General features: G+C 41.6%; 1 protein-coding gene across 1 annotated transcript in view; it reads right to left on the bottom strand.

The window, feature by feature from the left end:
• The window catches only part of LOC117501531 (collagen alpha-1(IX) chain), a 50,943-nt gene extending 38,319 nt beyond the window's left edge, over positions 1-12,624 (bottom strand). The window contains exon 1 of the mRNA XM_034160420.1: positions 12,489-12,624. Coding sequence (XP_034016311.1) covers positions 12,489-12,624 — 136 coding nt within the window. The remainder of the gene's footprint in view (positions 1-12,488) is intronic.
• Positions 12,625-16,159: the final 3,535 nt, after the last annotated feature.

The raw sequence follows: 16,159 nt of genomic DNA, 5'->3' as shown, positions 1-16,159 counted from the left end.
AATCAAGCAGAATGCATCTTCTCGCAATGAGGGTGGTGAAAGCAATCACATCATGTGCATGAAGTGGTAGATGAAATGATGAACAGAACATGGACAGTGCCGGACAGGACCAGAACATATGCATGTGATCTGCTGGTTGACCCTTACAGAGAGGGCAAGAGGGGTCTGCATCAGGATTTATTAATTTAGCATTTGTGAGGTGAACTTTTAAGACCTCTGTTATACTGTATCAGACCATGCCACGCACACACTGAAGATCCTGGTATACGCTTAAGAATGGCCTCCCATGTTTCCCCAAATGTTGGGAAAGTGTAGTGACACGGACCCACAACAGGGGGCGCAAATGATCGGACAATGAAAGAGTCGAATATGAACACTTTACTGTTGTGAAAGAGCACAACAAAAACACAGAGGATTACAGAATTTGAGCAAACAGTCAATCCACAAAGGTGACGTGTGGGCAGGCTCGAGGATAGAAGACGTCTGTCCTGAGAAGAACCGGAACCACACGATTTCCTCCGCCACCGAACCTGGAGAATACTGGAGCCACCAAGTTCCGAGTCCCCAGGTGGCCACCGTCTCCGAGTGTCGGATCTGGTACTGCTGGTGAGGAGCAAAAACAGCCATATGTGGGTGCGTGCACACCCAGTAACAACAATGGTGGGAATTCCACCTGCACCTCTAACACACACTCGTGCAGCTCCTGTCTAACCACTTATCTGGTTGGGGTGTGAAGCGAAGCCGTCGCTGAACACACCAAACGCCAATCTCTTAGATAGGGAACACCACAGGAAAGCAGCTGCAAAAAGAGTTCAGACTAAGACACAGTTAAGGCTGAGAATATTACCTTCACAGGTAGATGATATCTCGGCAACGAGGTGGAGATGACGTCCGGTTTTTATGGAGTGGAATGATGAAGTGTAGATGGATGACAGCTGTCATGAGATAATGAGTGACAGCTGTCACCCCTGGCTGTGTCCGTGGCGGCAGCGCCCTCTCGTGCCTGAAGCCCGCACTTCAGGCAGGGCGCCCTCTGGTGGTGGGCCAGCAGTACCTCCTCTTCTGGCAGCCCACACAACACCAAAGTCAGTTTCCCATCGCCTTGTACACAAATGAAATTTTTACTGCATGTTACAAGGTTTCAGAGTTAAACTCCAGAATATAGGAGAGACCGGGGAGGGTTGTAACAAGTCCCGCTTATTGAAAACCCTTCCCTGCTCCACTCCACTAAAAAGCCGTGAGTGGTGATACAGCAGAGGACGGTTGCGCTCGTACTCCAATCATAGCCATAGCAGCAGAAACCTCCTGCAGAGTTGTCTGGGAGTCTCAGTGGCTTTCCTCATGACTTTGTCTGTCTTCCCACCAATCCCCTGTCTATCTCTCATCTCGCATTCTGCCAGTTCTTGTCTGTTTGTCCTTTTTCGTCCCCTTGTCCTCTTCCCTACTCTGTCCAGCCTCAGTAACACCATCAGTCCCCATGTTCACCCGCTTTCTCTCCGTCTCCTGGTTCCCCTTTCTCCACACTCAAGGACTCACTGTCTCACCAGTCATCTTTATCTCCAACAAACCATTTTTGAGTCTTACCTCCCCCAATGTGGTTTAGCCAATTACCACTAATTATAATAATATTCAATGCTTAATTGTGAAATAATCAGTAGCTGCAAACCTGGTTGTAATGTAATAAATAAAGAAATATATAATGCCTGAATGAAGTCGTTGGTGTGGAAAGTAGCTCACTTTGGTATTAGTGTGTGGTGAAACAGTCGAACTCCTTTAATTTGACAACATTTTTGACATTTTAGGACAACGGGGGAGGTAATGGTGTAGTGGTTAAGCATTGGACTTGAGACCAGAGGATCCTCTGTTCCAATCTCAGCCTGACTGGAAAATCAGTAAGGGCCCTTGGGCAAGGTCCTTAATCCCCTAGTTGCTCCCAGTATGTAGTGGGCGCCTTGTATGGCAGCACCCTGACATTGGGGTGAATGTGAGACATTATTGTAAAGTGCTTTGAGCATCTGAAGCAGATGGAAAAGCGCTATATGAATCTAGTCCATTTACCATTAGTACATTATTTACTGTTGAGTCAGTCCATTGTGATGCACTGTGATGTACAGATGCTTTCTTTAGATTTTACAGGCATTTTTTAATATTTCTTACATGCCCTATTGGATCTAGAACCTGTGGTCAACCATTCACGTTGAAGGTCCAAAATCAGAAAATTTGAGATGTTATGCAAAAAAAGCAACACAAACATTCAAACTAACAAGCATACCCCTCTCAAACATAAATAAATAAATACAAATAGTAATTCTTACATTTACTATGACTTTTATTTCACGTCACTGTATGAAATCAAAATAGTCCATATTTTCCTGGTCAACTTCTTTTCATTTGTCAGTATATATCAATTGTGTGCCATTCCTTCTCACAACACTTAACACACATTTTGGCGTTGAGGATATTAAGCTAAAATACTGTTTCAAGTGTAATTTTGTCAGATTCATCCTGCAAAAACATCTTAAAGTGTGCAACAATACAGAGTCGTCGTTGTATTAATTGTTTCAAGATTTCCACATATTCTCGATTTTGGACAGATCAGGACAGTAGGCAGTCCAGTCCAGTACCCTACCCTCTTGTTCTGCAGCCATGCCTTTGTAATGCGCGCAGAATGTGGTTTTGCATTGTCTTGAACAATACATGGACATTCCTGGAAAAGACATCATCTTAAAGGCAACATATACTGTTAGAAAATGTCATTGTAACTTTATAACTTTAGCAAAAATCTTGACACTACTAGAAACCCTGCAGGATTTCAATTAACACGGTGAGTTGGACATGTGGGTGTTCATTGACCTCAGAGGGTTAATGCTGACATCACAGAAGTGAAAACCCCACACCTCGACAGACCCTGGTATTTGGACTTGTTGCTGAAAACACTCTGGATGGTGTTTTCTCTCTTTTGGTCTTGAAAACATTATAGAAACTTACTTAAAAATAGAATCAGGTGAAATTTATACATTTTCTTCAAGTCATTGTTGGCAAAAGAAATCAAAAAAATCCAATTCATCAGAGCCAATAAAATGCTTGCAGACGAGGCACGTAGTTGGTATTCATAGACTGTTGTCCTTGAACTGTATGTCTGCCTCTAGAATGACTGAATTGTTAATTGTGGCAGTCACAGTCCTTGTCACATGATTAAAAATGTTCTGTTGTGGAGCCGTAACATTATCTGACAAAACAACGTACTCGTAGCAATTATCTAAAGGTTACAGATAAGATAAATGCTACAATCTCAAATTCTCTGACCTGTGGTTTGTAGCTGCAGAGCTTGTCTGAGAGTGTTATCTGCTGAAAGAGAAACATAAGACAGTGGCCTCCTCAGAGACACGGCGGAGGGATCATGTGTCCAGCTTAGATAACTCAGAGCTTGAAGTGAGCCAGCAGCCACAGAAAGTGTAGATGGAGAAAAGAGAAAACAACTTGTGACTATTACAACTCTCCTGACATCCAGGACCCGTGACGAAGAAGCATCTGATTCGGGATCACACACACAGGGCCTTTGTGTCAGATAAACAGGTAAAAACAGGAACAGTATAATGATATATAGCCAAAAGGGAAAAAAGTAAAATTCCAGTTATTTATGCAGCACAGAATTCTGAATATCATCATGTTTGATGTCTGTTTGCATCCTGTGTTGCATTTTAATTAACCCTTTACACTCCCCCCTGTTTCATTGAATGTCTCCTGACATTTGTGTTTGACAGGTGTCATTTTAATATACACTCAACAAAAATATAAACGCAACACTTTTGGTTTTGCTCCCATTTTGTATGAGATGAACTCAAAGATCTAAAACTTTTTCCACATACACAATATCACCATTTCCCTCAAATATTGTTCACAAACCAGTCTAAATCTGTGATAGTGAGCACTTGAGATAATCCATCCCACCTCACAGGTGTACCATATCAAGATGCTGATTAGACACCATGATTAGTGCACAGGTGTGCCTTAGACTGCCCACAATAAAAGGCCACTCTGAAAGGTGCAGTTTTGTTTTATTGGGGGGGGATACCAGTCAGTATCTGGTGTGACCACCATTTGCCTCATGCAGTGCAACACATCTCCTTCACATAGAGTTGATCAGGTTGTCAATTGTGGCCTGTGGAATGTTGGTCCACTCCTCTTCAATGGCTGTGTGAAGTCGCTGGATATTGGCAGGAACTGGTACACGCTGTCATAAACGCCGGTCCAGAGCATCCCAAACATGCTCAATGGGTGACATGTCCGGTGAGTATGCCAGCCATGCAAGAACTGGGACATTTTCAGCTTCCAAGAATTGTGTACAGATCCTTGCAACATGGGGCCGTGCATTATCCTGCTGCAACATGAGGTGATGTTCTTGGATGTATGGCACAACAATGGGCCTCAGGATCTCGTCACGGTATCTCTGGGCATTCAAAATGCCATCAATAAAATGCACCCGTGTTCTTCGTCCATAACAGACGCCTGCTCATACCATAACCCCACCGCCACCATGGGCCACTCGATCCACAACATTGACATCAGAAAACCGCTCACCCACACGTCGCCACACACGCTGTCTGTCATCTGCCCTGGACAGTGTGAACCGGGATTCATCCATGAAGAGAACACCTCTCCAACATGCCAAACGCCAGCGAATGTGAGAATTTGCCCACTCAAGTCGGTTACAACGAGGAACTGGAGTCAGGTCGAGACCCCGATGAGGACGACGAGCATGCAGATGAGCTTCCCTTGCACGCTCCCTCAAGTCTTGTGACATCTGTGGCATTGTGTTGTGTGATAAAACTGCACCTTTCAGAGTGGCCTTTTATTGTGGGCAGTCTAAGGCACACCTGTGCACTAATCATGGTGTCTAATCAGCATCTTGATATGGCACACCTGTGAGGTGGGATGGATTATCTCAGCAAAGGAGAAGTGCTCACTATCACAGATTTAGACTGGTTTGTGAACAATATTTGAGGGAAATGGTGATATTGTGTATGTGGAAAAAGTTTTAGATCTTTGAGTTCATCTCATACAAAATGGGAGCAAAACCAAAAGTGTTGCGTTTATATTTTTGTTGAGTGTACATTATCGTAACTGTTGTGGCACTCTGCCGTTGGTAAGGTGGCTGGCCCAGGGTGTTACAGGTAAACGTCTCTTTTGGCCTGGCTATTTGCTGGGATCTTCTGACTCCCTCTACCACCTCTTGATGTTCTTCCTCCTCAACATCTTCATCTCATGCTATGTCCTCAGACTGTTCATTCTCCCCCTGGTTCAGTGTCTCTGTTTCCTCTCTAACATGGACTGTGGCTCTTAACTTCTGCTCCATCTGTGGGTGCTGCTCTGATCCATGATGTTCTGTTTGTTGTTGAGGATCTACCATGTAATGTGGGATCCTGGTGGTAAGCGTACACCTCATCAGAGCTCTCTGGCTCTGACTTGTGAGCATCATTGACTGATTGTCTGTCTGTTTCTGATTTTCTGACCTTACTCATCTTTTCTGACATGGTTTGGGAGGTATTTCCTCCATTTACTGGTGGAGGTAGGTTTGTATGGAGCGCACATTCTGTTTTAGGCCCACTTTCACGCTGCACCCTGTAAACTGGTCCATCCCACAATCTCTCCACAACATGGTACCATCTAGATTTAAATTCAAATTTGCACATTTAATGAACATTCCATTGCCCCACCATGAAACCCCCCTTACAGAGGGATGAAGGTCCCTTGTGCACTTGTGTGACCAGAAAATCTGGAAGGACACTGCAGGGTGCTCCACTGAGGTGGTACAAGGCATGCACAGTGGAAGCACATATGACCCTATGGTTGCTGTGAATTTTGTTCAAAACAAATGCAGAATGGATGCAGAGGCTGTATGATACTCAAAGGAAGCACAGACGATACCATGGTCAGCTAACACACTAACAATGAATGCACAATGATCGGGGCTGCTTGCTGTGGTTCTTCATTTTTAATAAATAAAGTTCATTATAATGCACTGTTGCTGTTGTTGTATTTACAGTATAGGTCCTCAGTTGACAAAAGTGCCCAGCTGCATGAGACCAACAGGACTGCTGCAGCAGAACATAAGAGGTGAGCCAGGAAAGATGGAGGCAGCAAGCCTCCTACTGTCCTCCTCATCTTGTGCCCCCATACTTTCCGTGCACAGATTGGCCTCATCAGCCATCTGCATACTCACAGATAGGCCCATCCCCCCACAAACCCTGATGATATAGTGGTCCTCATCAGAAATGATGAACAACACACAGTATAGGTTACCACAAGTGAATGTAACTGCTTATCCACGAAACAGTGGATAAGCTTTTGATTTTTTTTTTTTTTTTTTTTTTTTAGATGTGATCAGACATGAGTGATCTCCACGGTGATGAGTGCCAGTGCGCATCGCTATAATGCAGCACAGACACACAGCAGGTGTTTTTGCTCGACTCTTTCAGCACCGTGGACAGTGGCGCAGCCCGAGACTCGTGTCTAAAATGAGCATAGCTGGCAGAATCCAACAAATCCAACAGGGGATATTTCTTCGACAGCTAAGCAAAAAGTGAGTGTTGCCCCCAAAAAAAGGCTCAGGGGTCTACTAGGAGGTAGAAGCACCACTGAATAGATGCTCAAAGAACAGTATTGTTCTCTGACATGTGACACAGCCTGTGCTCACATGGAGGAGGCACAAAAGAAGCACAGAGAATGTTGGGTGAAGGCATAGATTGCCAAGAAATTTGGTCTTTCAGTGCACAAGGGTTGTTGGAGCACTTACTTAAAAATGTGTTTTTGTGTCCTTTGTGTATCTTGGAAATTTTTTGTCCTTTGTAAGGGATCCTTAAATAGTTACATCTCCCACCTCGCACCACCAAGAATAAACCTATTGCACCTGTTACTGGTTGTACCATTGGTTGATTCCAGTTGAAGCCGGTGCTACTTCAGTGGTGTGGGGTGTTGTTTGTTGTGTTTTAAATAAAATGCAGCATAAAAATTGTAATTCCTTGTGACATTATGTGCCATTGTGACTTTTACTGTTACCTCTTCTGTCATGCAGTTTAACTCTCTGTTTTCAACTGTGCTATTAAGCCAACTCGGCACTTAGGTAATGAGACAAAGCATGAAATCACTATGCAACTGTTCGCTGCAGAGTCTGACATCATCAGTGATTGCTGTGAAAGACATCCACTGGGATCAGCTCGAGAGGAAAATAGAGCGTATATTACATTATAGAAAAGACACAAAGGTGAAAGTAACAAATGAGACCAGGGCTGGTGGTAAAAGTGGATTGATTTTGTGTGTTTGAAGAGAGAATTCATCAATTTCTGCATTTTAATGTCAGTTTTCCCCAGAGTCATTTGAGTAGCTGCAGGTAAAGATACTTGTGACAGTGAGGCTTGCTGTGAAAACTCAAGTATCAGTGTTTCATTTGCTAGTTTTGAACACCGGGCTCGAACCATCTCTGCATGGACAAGAGTGCTATTTCTTTGGATATGTGGCATGGACCCAAAGCCTTATCCTGCTCTTAATATTCTAATAATGCAGCACTTCCAGTCTGTGAATTTGTTCTGTGTTATTACAGGATATTTAGCAAGCTGGAGGTGTGCATCACTTATTGTAAGAAAACTGCTGATTGAGACAATGACGGAACATGAAGCAATGCCCACAATCTGAGAATGGAGGTTGATTTTAATTACAAGTGTGACTATGTTTTGTGCCAAACCTCCACCACATCACGTCACGGGGGACATTGATCTCAGCAGGGTTTTTTTTTTTAGGTTTTCATCTCAGACAGTCTTGAATAGCTTTACTTTTTCTGTAGCCTTCAACCATGAAGGTGCAAATCAGTAACAGCAGGTCATCTGTCTTCTGGGTTAGTAACAACAAGTAATCCCTAAACAGACCCTGAAGCCCAGTGGGAGTGACCTTATCACCAGATACTGGATACTTCTGGATGGGACTCCAGTCCCTCACACATTACTTCCCCACCCAAGACACACACCCAACACACAACAAAGTATTATTAAGTATTCATTACAACACCAGTACTTTGATACAGAAGGAAGACAATTTCTATATTATTATTTTTAACCTTTATTTAACCAGGTTTGTCCTGTTGAGATCGAGATCTATTTTACAAGGGAGACTTGGACAATTTTTAAAGTTTCCAATTCACCTAACCTGCATGTCTGTAAATGTGGGAGGGAACCGGAGCATCTGGAGGAAACCCACACAAACACGGGGAGAACATGCAAACTCAACACAGAAAGACCACAGGTGGGAATCGATCCCATGACCTTCTTGCTGTGAGGCAACAGTGCTAACCACTAAGCCACTGTGCTGCCATTATTACCTGAACCTGCATGTTCGAACTTCATTTGTCCCACCCAAGTCATGAAGGATGTCACCCACACGCCACCTCTTTATCCAAATATGGGTAAGCGTCGCCAACATGGCAGCAACGAAAAGCAAATTTGGGGCTTCATATGATCTCTTGGAGGTCTCTCTGGAAGACCTGTTGGTGAGCTCATGCAGGGTTTGTGCACTACATACCATCTTTTCTTGAGTATAAGTCACAGTTTGTTCTGTTTATATTTTTACTTATCTGAGAGGTCCTGAAACTTATAGTCTGGTCTCATCTCTCATCTCGTGTGCGTTCCCAGGTCTGCTGGGTGTTACCCTACCATTTTGAGGGGGGAGCAGCACATTAGTATTTTAGATTTTTCTTGATCCATGTAAGAGCTTTCGCAGTTTCTCTTAGTTTGGTTGTATCCTCTTCAAAGATATCCTCATTTGTTACTTTCGGGTACTCTTGCCTATTGATTTGCTGGCATTCTTCTAGTATATGTTTTTGGGTTTCCTCCTCAGCATTGCAGAACCTACAGGATACATTTGCATATTTATTCCTATAGTTGCATTTTACTGCCAGCATTCTTGTTCTTGCCATCAATCAATCAATCAATCAATTTTATTTATATAGCGCCAAATCACAACAAACAGTTGCCCCAAGGCACTTTATATTGTAAGGCAAGGCCATACAATAATTACGTAAAACCCCAATGGTCAAAACAAGAAAGAATTTTAAATTCTATTCTAGAATTAACAGGAAGCCAATGAAGAGAGGCCAATATGGGTGAGATATGCTCTCTTCTTCTAGTCCCCGTTAGTACTCTAGCTGCAGCATTTTGAATTAACTGAAGGCTTTTCAGGGAACTTTTAGGACAACCTGATAATAATGAATTACAATAGTCCAGCCTAGAGGAAATACATGCATGAATTAGTTTCTCACAGTATTACTAGAGGTCAGGGTAATGCCATCCAGAGTAAGGATCTGGTTAGACACCATGTTTCTAAGATTTGTGGGGCCAAGTACAATAACTTCAGTTTTATCTGAGTTTAAAAGCAGGAAATTAGAGGTCATCCATGTCTTTATGTCTGTAAGACAATCCTGCAGTTTAGCTAATTGGTGTGTGTCCTCTGGCTTCATGGATAGATAAAGCTGGGTATCATCTGTGTAACAATGAAAATTTAAGCAATGCCGTCTAATAATACTGCCTAAGGGAAGCATGTATAAAGTGAATAAAATTGGTCCTAGCACAGAACCTTGTGGAACTCCATAATTAACCTTAGTCTGTGAAGAAGATTCCCCATTTACATGAACAAATTGTAATCTATTAGATAAATATGATTCAAACCACCGCAGCGCAGTGCCTTTAATACCTATGGCATGCTCTAATCTCTGTAATAAAATTTTATGGTCAACAGTATCAAAAGCAGCACTGAGGTCTAACAGAACAAGCACAGAGATGAGTCCACTGTCTGAGGCCATAAGAAGATCATTTGTAACCTTCACTAATGCTGTTTCTGTACTATGATGAATTCTAAAACCTGACTGAAACTCTTCAATCGACCATTCCTCTGCAGATGATCAGTTAGCTGTTTTACAACTACCCTTTCAAGAATTTTTGAGAGAAAAGGAAGGTTGGAGATTGGCCTATAATTAGCTAAGATAACTGGGTCAAGTGATGGCTTTTTAAGTAATGGTTTAATTACTGCCACCTTAAAAGCCTGTGGTACATAGCCAACTAATAAAGATAGATTGATCATATTTAAGATCGAAGCATTAAATAATGGTAGGGCTTCCTTGAGCAGCCTGATAGGAATGGGGTCTAATAGACATGTTGATGGTTTGGATGAAGTAACTAATGAAAATAACTCAGACAGAACAATCGGAGAGAAAGAGTCTAACCAAATACCGGCATCACTGAAAGCAGCCAAAGATAACGATACGTCTTTGGGATGGTTATGAGTAATTTTTTCTCTAATAGTTAAAATTTTATTAGCAAAGAAAGTCATGAAGTCATTACTAGTTAAAGTTAAAGGAATACTCAGCTCAATAGAGCTCTGACTCTTTGTCAGCCTGGCTACAATGCTGAAAAGAAACCTGGGGTTGTTCTTATTTTCTTCAATTAGTGATGAGTAGTAAGATGTCCTAGCTTTATGGAGGGCTTTTTTTTTTATAGAGCAACAGACTCTTTTTCCAGGCTAAGTGAAGATCTTCTAAATTAGTGAGACGCCATTTCCTCTCCAACTTACGGGTTATCTGCTTTAAGCTGCGAGTTTGTGAGTTATACCATGGATTCAGGCACTTCTGATTTAAAGCTCTCTTTTTCAGAGGAGCTACAGCATCCCAAGTTGTCTTCAATGAGGATGTAAAACTACTGACGAGATACTCTATCTCACTTACAGAGTTTAGGTAGCTACTCTGCACTGTGTTGGTATATGGCATTAGAGAACATAAAGAAGGAATCATATCCTTAAACCTAGTTACAGTGCTTTCTGAAAGACTTCTAGTGTAATGAAACTTATTCCCCACTGCTGGGTAGTCCATCAGAGTAAATGTAAATGTTATTAAGAAATGATCAGACAGAAGGGAGGAGGTGTGTAAGACTACAACTCTGATTCCTGGTCCCAACCGTGGATAGTCACGGTTTGGAGGATTTAAGAAAATTGGCCCGATTTCTAGAAATGAGAGCTGCTCCATCCAAAGTGGGATGGATGCCGTCTCTCCTAACAAGACCAGGTTTTCCCCAGAAGCTTTGCCAATTATCTATGAAGCCCACCTCATTTTTTGGACACCACTCAGGCAGCCAGCAATTCAAGGAGAACATGCGGCTAAACATGTCACTCCCGGTCCGATTGGGGAGGGGCCCAGAGAAAACTACAGAGTCCGACATTGTTTTTGCAAAGTTACACACCGATTCAATGTTAATTTTAGTGACCTCTGATTGGCGTAACCGGGTGTCATTACTGCCGACGTGAATTACAATCTTACCAAATTTACGCTTAGCCTTAGCCAGCAGTTTCAAATTTCCTTCAATGTCGCCTGCCATCATGATGCTATGTGCTTCCATCCTGTTTAGTTTGTCCAAGTAGGGTTTCCTTTTTCCTATTTCCAACGTTTTTACATTGTCAATGTAGTGTTTTACCTTTGATTTGATCTCTCCTTGTTCTTTGATAGTCTTCATTAGCTGTTCACCTATTTTCCTTTTTATCTCCTTTGCTTGTTTGATCCGTTATTTGCAGTTTTCCCCTAATCTTGTTGACTTCCCTTTTCCATGGTTTACTGTTGTTGTTGATTATACTTTTCATTAGGTCTGATTCTACTGTATTTATCCTTTTTTGGAAATTGACCTTGTTTTTTTGTATTATATGGTCTATATCCCAGAGCCCTTTCGTCTATTAATAGTGCGTACATTATGACTGACAAAACTCCTCCTTGTCTGATGCTGTCTTTGATCTGTATTTGTCTTGAAAGTCCATATCTGGTCATTATTGAGGCTTTCAGTTTTTTGTTGAGCTCCTTTATTTTTAGCCATATTTTAGCTCTTAATCCGTTATTGTAGAGCGTGTACATCAGGGCATCTGCCCAGGCTTTATCATATGCTTTGGTCACATCCAGGAACGTTATGTATCTTGGTTTTTTGGTTGTCAATTAGGTGGTTTAATAGTAAAATGTGGTCTGCAGTTCCTATGTTCTCTTTACCACCTCCCTGTAGTTCACTGATTTGTATCAGGGATTTTATTCTGTGGTGTAGGATTCTTTTATAAAATTTTCCTATGTTGCTGCTAAGGGTGATTCCCCTTTCGTTGGCACATTTGCCTGTTTTTTCCTTTGCCTTTGTATATGCTTATAATGTGGCCATTCCTCCATTCATCAGGGATTTTGTTTGTATGTGCCGTTTGGTTAAACATTGTACAATATATTTTCATAGTGTCATTTGTTGCATTTATGAATATTTCATTTGGTATGTTGTCTGGTCCCGTTGCCTTTTTCTGTTTTAGTTTCCTCATTACCCGCAGCATCTCTTCGAGGTCTATTTTTGGTATGTTTTGCGGTCTTAGTTGGTTTGTAACTCTCTCAACCTCTGCCGATATTCTATTGGTCCACGCCTCATACTTCGGTTTACCTTCTCTTGTTCGGTATAGGTCCTTGTAGTAGTTTGCTATGTGGGATTTGGTTTCTTCCTCATTAGTGATTTCTCTGTTGTCCTCTGTGATGTAGTTGTATTCTGCCTGTCCCGTCTTGGCTAACTTTTTCCTCATTTTCTATATCTCATTTCTTGGGTCTCTGCTGGTAATAATTTTGTTCAGGTTCTCTTGAACTTCTCTTTTATATTTCTCATCCGTTGCCTTTCTTAGTTTCCTTTGTGCTTCGTAGTAGTTCTCTAATGCTTCCTTTTCCTTTTCCTCTTTGCAGGCCTTCTGGAAAATTTTCCTTTTCTCTCTCACTTCCTCCCGCAGACCTTTTGTTTCCGGGTCTTTTCTTCTTTTTTGTTGGTTTATGCTTATTGTTCTTTGTCCTATCGTCTCTTTTAGGGCTTCCTTTATTGCTGTTTCATATTCTTTGTATTCACTAGGTTTTATATTTCTAATTTTTTTGGGCAGTAATTTGTTGTATTCCTTCCAACCTTCTTCATTATCTAGGTTCCATCTTTTAATTCTTTTTCTTCTTCAGCTGGTCTCTGGTATTTGGGTGCAAGCTGCTATCATGTTGTGGTCTGTCTCCCCATGTTTGTTTTTGGGTCTGAGGGTTCCTACTTCATCAGTGTCTACTCTTGTTGTTCTTTGTTCCATTTCTTCACATGCTATTATGTAGTCTATTACAGATTTTTCATCGTTGTCTGTTTTCTCTTGTCCACAGGCCTGTTTCAGATTTGAGGTTGATAGTCTGCTTCTTTTAGTAGGTTTTTTAGGATTCTCCCATTTCTACTTTCTTTTTGTTGGTATTGTCCTGCTCTAATTTCCAGTTTTGCATTGAAATCTCCTGCTAGTAGTCTATTTCCTTCCTGTTTGTAGCATTGGATTTGAGTTTTGATTATGGCGTACTGCCTTTCCACCTCTTCCTTATGGCATGTCTCTTGTGGTCCGTAGTAGCATCCTATGAAGTCTGGTTTCTGTTTTGGGTTTTCTATTTTTAGCCAAATTATTTCCATTGTGTTACCTTCTAGGTTTTCTTGGGCTGCTGTGTGCTTTGCTATTCCGTTCGTTGTAGCAATTGCTATGCCTCCTCCTGTTCTGTTTGGTCTTTGCTTGGAGTACCATGTGAAGTTGGGTATTAGTGGTGGTTCTCCTTTTGTTTCTGTTACTATTACTATATCTGTGTTGTTAGTTCGTATTATCTCAGATAAACTGTGTATTTTCCCTCTGATACCGTTGATGTTTGCTTGGTTATGCTTTTTTTCCCTTCTTTTGTGTTTGGTTCTTTTCTCCCTTATTTTTTCTATCCATGGTATCGTATATATTTGTACTTCATTATTGAATGTTACTTTTCTTTTTGTATTTCTATTTTCAGGGCTGTTTATTCTTTTTGCAGCGCTCTGGGTGTTGTCCTATTTAATTTTTGCGATGTTTATTCTGTTTGGTGTCCTTTCATTTTCCTCATCCCTTGATGTGCTTCATTGTCTGGTTGTTTTCCTTGTCCATGTTTGTTCTTCTTCTCTGTTTCTGTTTGGTGTTTGGTCTTGGATGTCTTTGTAGAAGCATCTAGTGCCTCTGTTGCATATGTCTTTTATGTAGTAGAGGCATACCACATCCTTTGCTTGCTCTCTTCTGTCTCTGTTTCTCTCTGTTGTTTCTGTTTTTTCTTCAGTTGTTGTCCTCATCTCTTTTTCTGCCTTTTCAATGCTCCTTTGTTCTCCTCAGATTTTGATCGTGGTTGGTTTTTCGTGATCTACTATGATTTTGACTTTGTGTTTCTTTTCCATGTCTTGTATCCTCCATCCAGTTTTCCCAATTATTTGCGGTACATCCTCACTTTGGTTGGCTGTCAGCCTGATTGTAAGTTTGCAGTCCTCTCTTTTCTGTGGCTTGCTTCCTTGAGCGGCATTTACACATTTGACTATGTGATTGGCGTACTCAGCCGCGACTTCTTTGGTCAGGTGGAGGTCATCGTCGAGTAAGTCCTCTGTAGGCGTTCTGCTTACCACCGCTGGTGTCCTTATTATATTCATATCGTTTGGTATGTATCTCGTCAAGTGGGAATTGAACTTCTCTCATTCAGATTTACCTGTCCTTCTCCCTATTGGGGGGATTTCCACAACATATAGAGCGGTTTCTTGGTTTGTCTTTCCTTTTAGTTCTTCCAGTAGGTGTATGTATTCTGTTGCTTCTTTTTTTCTGTCCAGTCCGTTCTTTATGGTGTTTGTTCCCAGGAGGATGACCAGGTTATCAAATTCTTCTCTATTCTCTGTATCCTCCTCAGATCCTCCATTTTGTAAATGGTGGTTTCAGCATGCCATTCTTTGCAATGTGCTTCCAACAGGTGTTGGACTATGTGCCTTCTGTTAGAGTCTGCTATCAAAAGGTTTTTTTCCGGTTTCTTTGGTGTTGTCTCTCGGTCTGATGCTATTGGCGATCTCTTGTTAAATTGTTCTAACAGATCTTTGTTAACTTCCTCAAGCTCATCACAGTATTTTTCTAATCTCACATTTTCCTTTGTAGTCTCTTTTAGGTCTTTTTCTACCTGGTGGATGGTCCTTTCATTTTCTCTCAATTTATCTTTGAGGATGGTGTTTTCTTTTGTTAGTCTGTCAGTTTTATCTGTGTCCTCCTGGTGTTGCATTCTCTTGTTGTGCAAGTCCTCCTTTAATTTCTCTATTTCCGTTTGGTTGGACTGTTGCTTTTTGTTACTTTTTCCTTTTCCAGCAGTTTTTTCTGCCACTTGATTAGCATTCTTTCTTTCTCCTCTGCTTTTGCTTCTTTTTCTTCCACTTTTCTTCCCTTTTTTTATCCTGTCGTCCTTGTCCTGCAGTTTTTTCTGCTTGTCCTGGAGTTTTTTCTCCAAAAGCTCTTCGCATTCCTCTCTCACTTTTGCATCTTTCCTCCGGGTCTCTTCTTCTCTCTGTAGCAGCATTTCTTCTTACTGTTTGAGTCGATGTTCTTTGTCGCTTAACCTATTTTCCCACTCTGAGTTTCGTTTCTTTGTGTAGTAGTGTTTCCATGTTGGTCTGAGCTAGGTGTTGCTGCTGGTCTGTTTTTTCTGTCTTTTTTGCTCCCTTTTTTCTCCCATCTTGTGTACTTCTCTCTTCTATCCTTTTGCCTTCACTAAATGCTTTGTAGTCGAGGGTATGGTGGTTCCTTAGTTCTCTCCTGTTGAGGGAGGTTGTTGTTCCTAAATCTTCCTTGCTTATTCCCTCGGTGTCTGCATCAGTGGTTTCTGTTGCCATGTTGTCATTGGCTATCTCGTCCTGGCTAAGTCCAGCCTCGTCATAATCCAAGTCCGTGTCTTCAAGTTCAGATTCTGTATTTAGTTTGGCTTTTTTTTGCTGGTTGTTTGTCGTTGTCTATATCCGCGTTATCCTCGTTTGATTTTTCCCATGTCGGATCCTCATGTTTTTTCTTACTTGCCGCCATATTTGTTTGTTGGTCGCCGGGTCGTCTCCGTTTTTTGCCTTGTTTATCCATTTTCTGCTCATTGTCGGGGGGCTGTTCGTGTGGTCAGAATGGTCCGGTGGCTCTTGGTTTGTGATGTATAATGAAATATGAATGAAAAAGTCTACTTGTCTGTTGTTTTGTCTGTATTCTGGTATGACTTATAGACCAAAAACAAAAACCACATTTTCTAGACAGTGGAATCAAG

Source organism: Thalassophryne amazonica, chromosome 20 (genome assembly GCF_902500255.1).
Source record: "Thalassophryne amazonica chromosome 20, fThaAma1.1, whole genome shotgun sequence".
Classification (NCBI taxonomy): domain Eukaryota; kingdom Metazoa; phylum Chordata; class Actinopteri; order Batrachoidiformes; family Batrachoididae; genus Thalassophryne; species Thalassophryne amazonica.
This window is presented reverse-complemented; position numbering and strand designations above follow the sequence as displayed.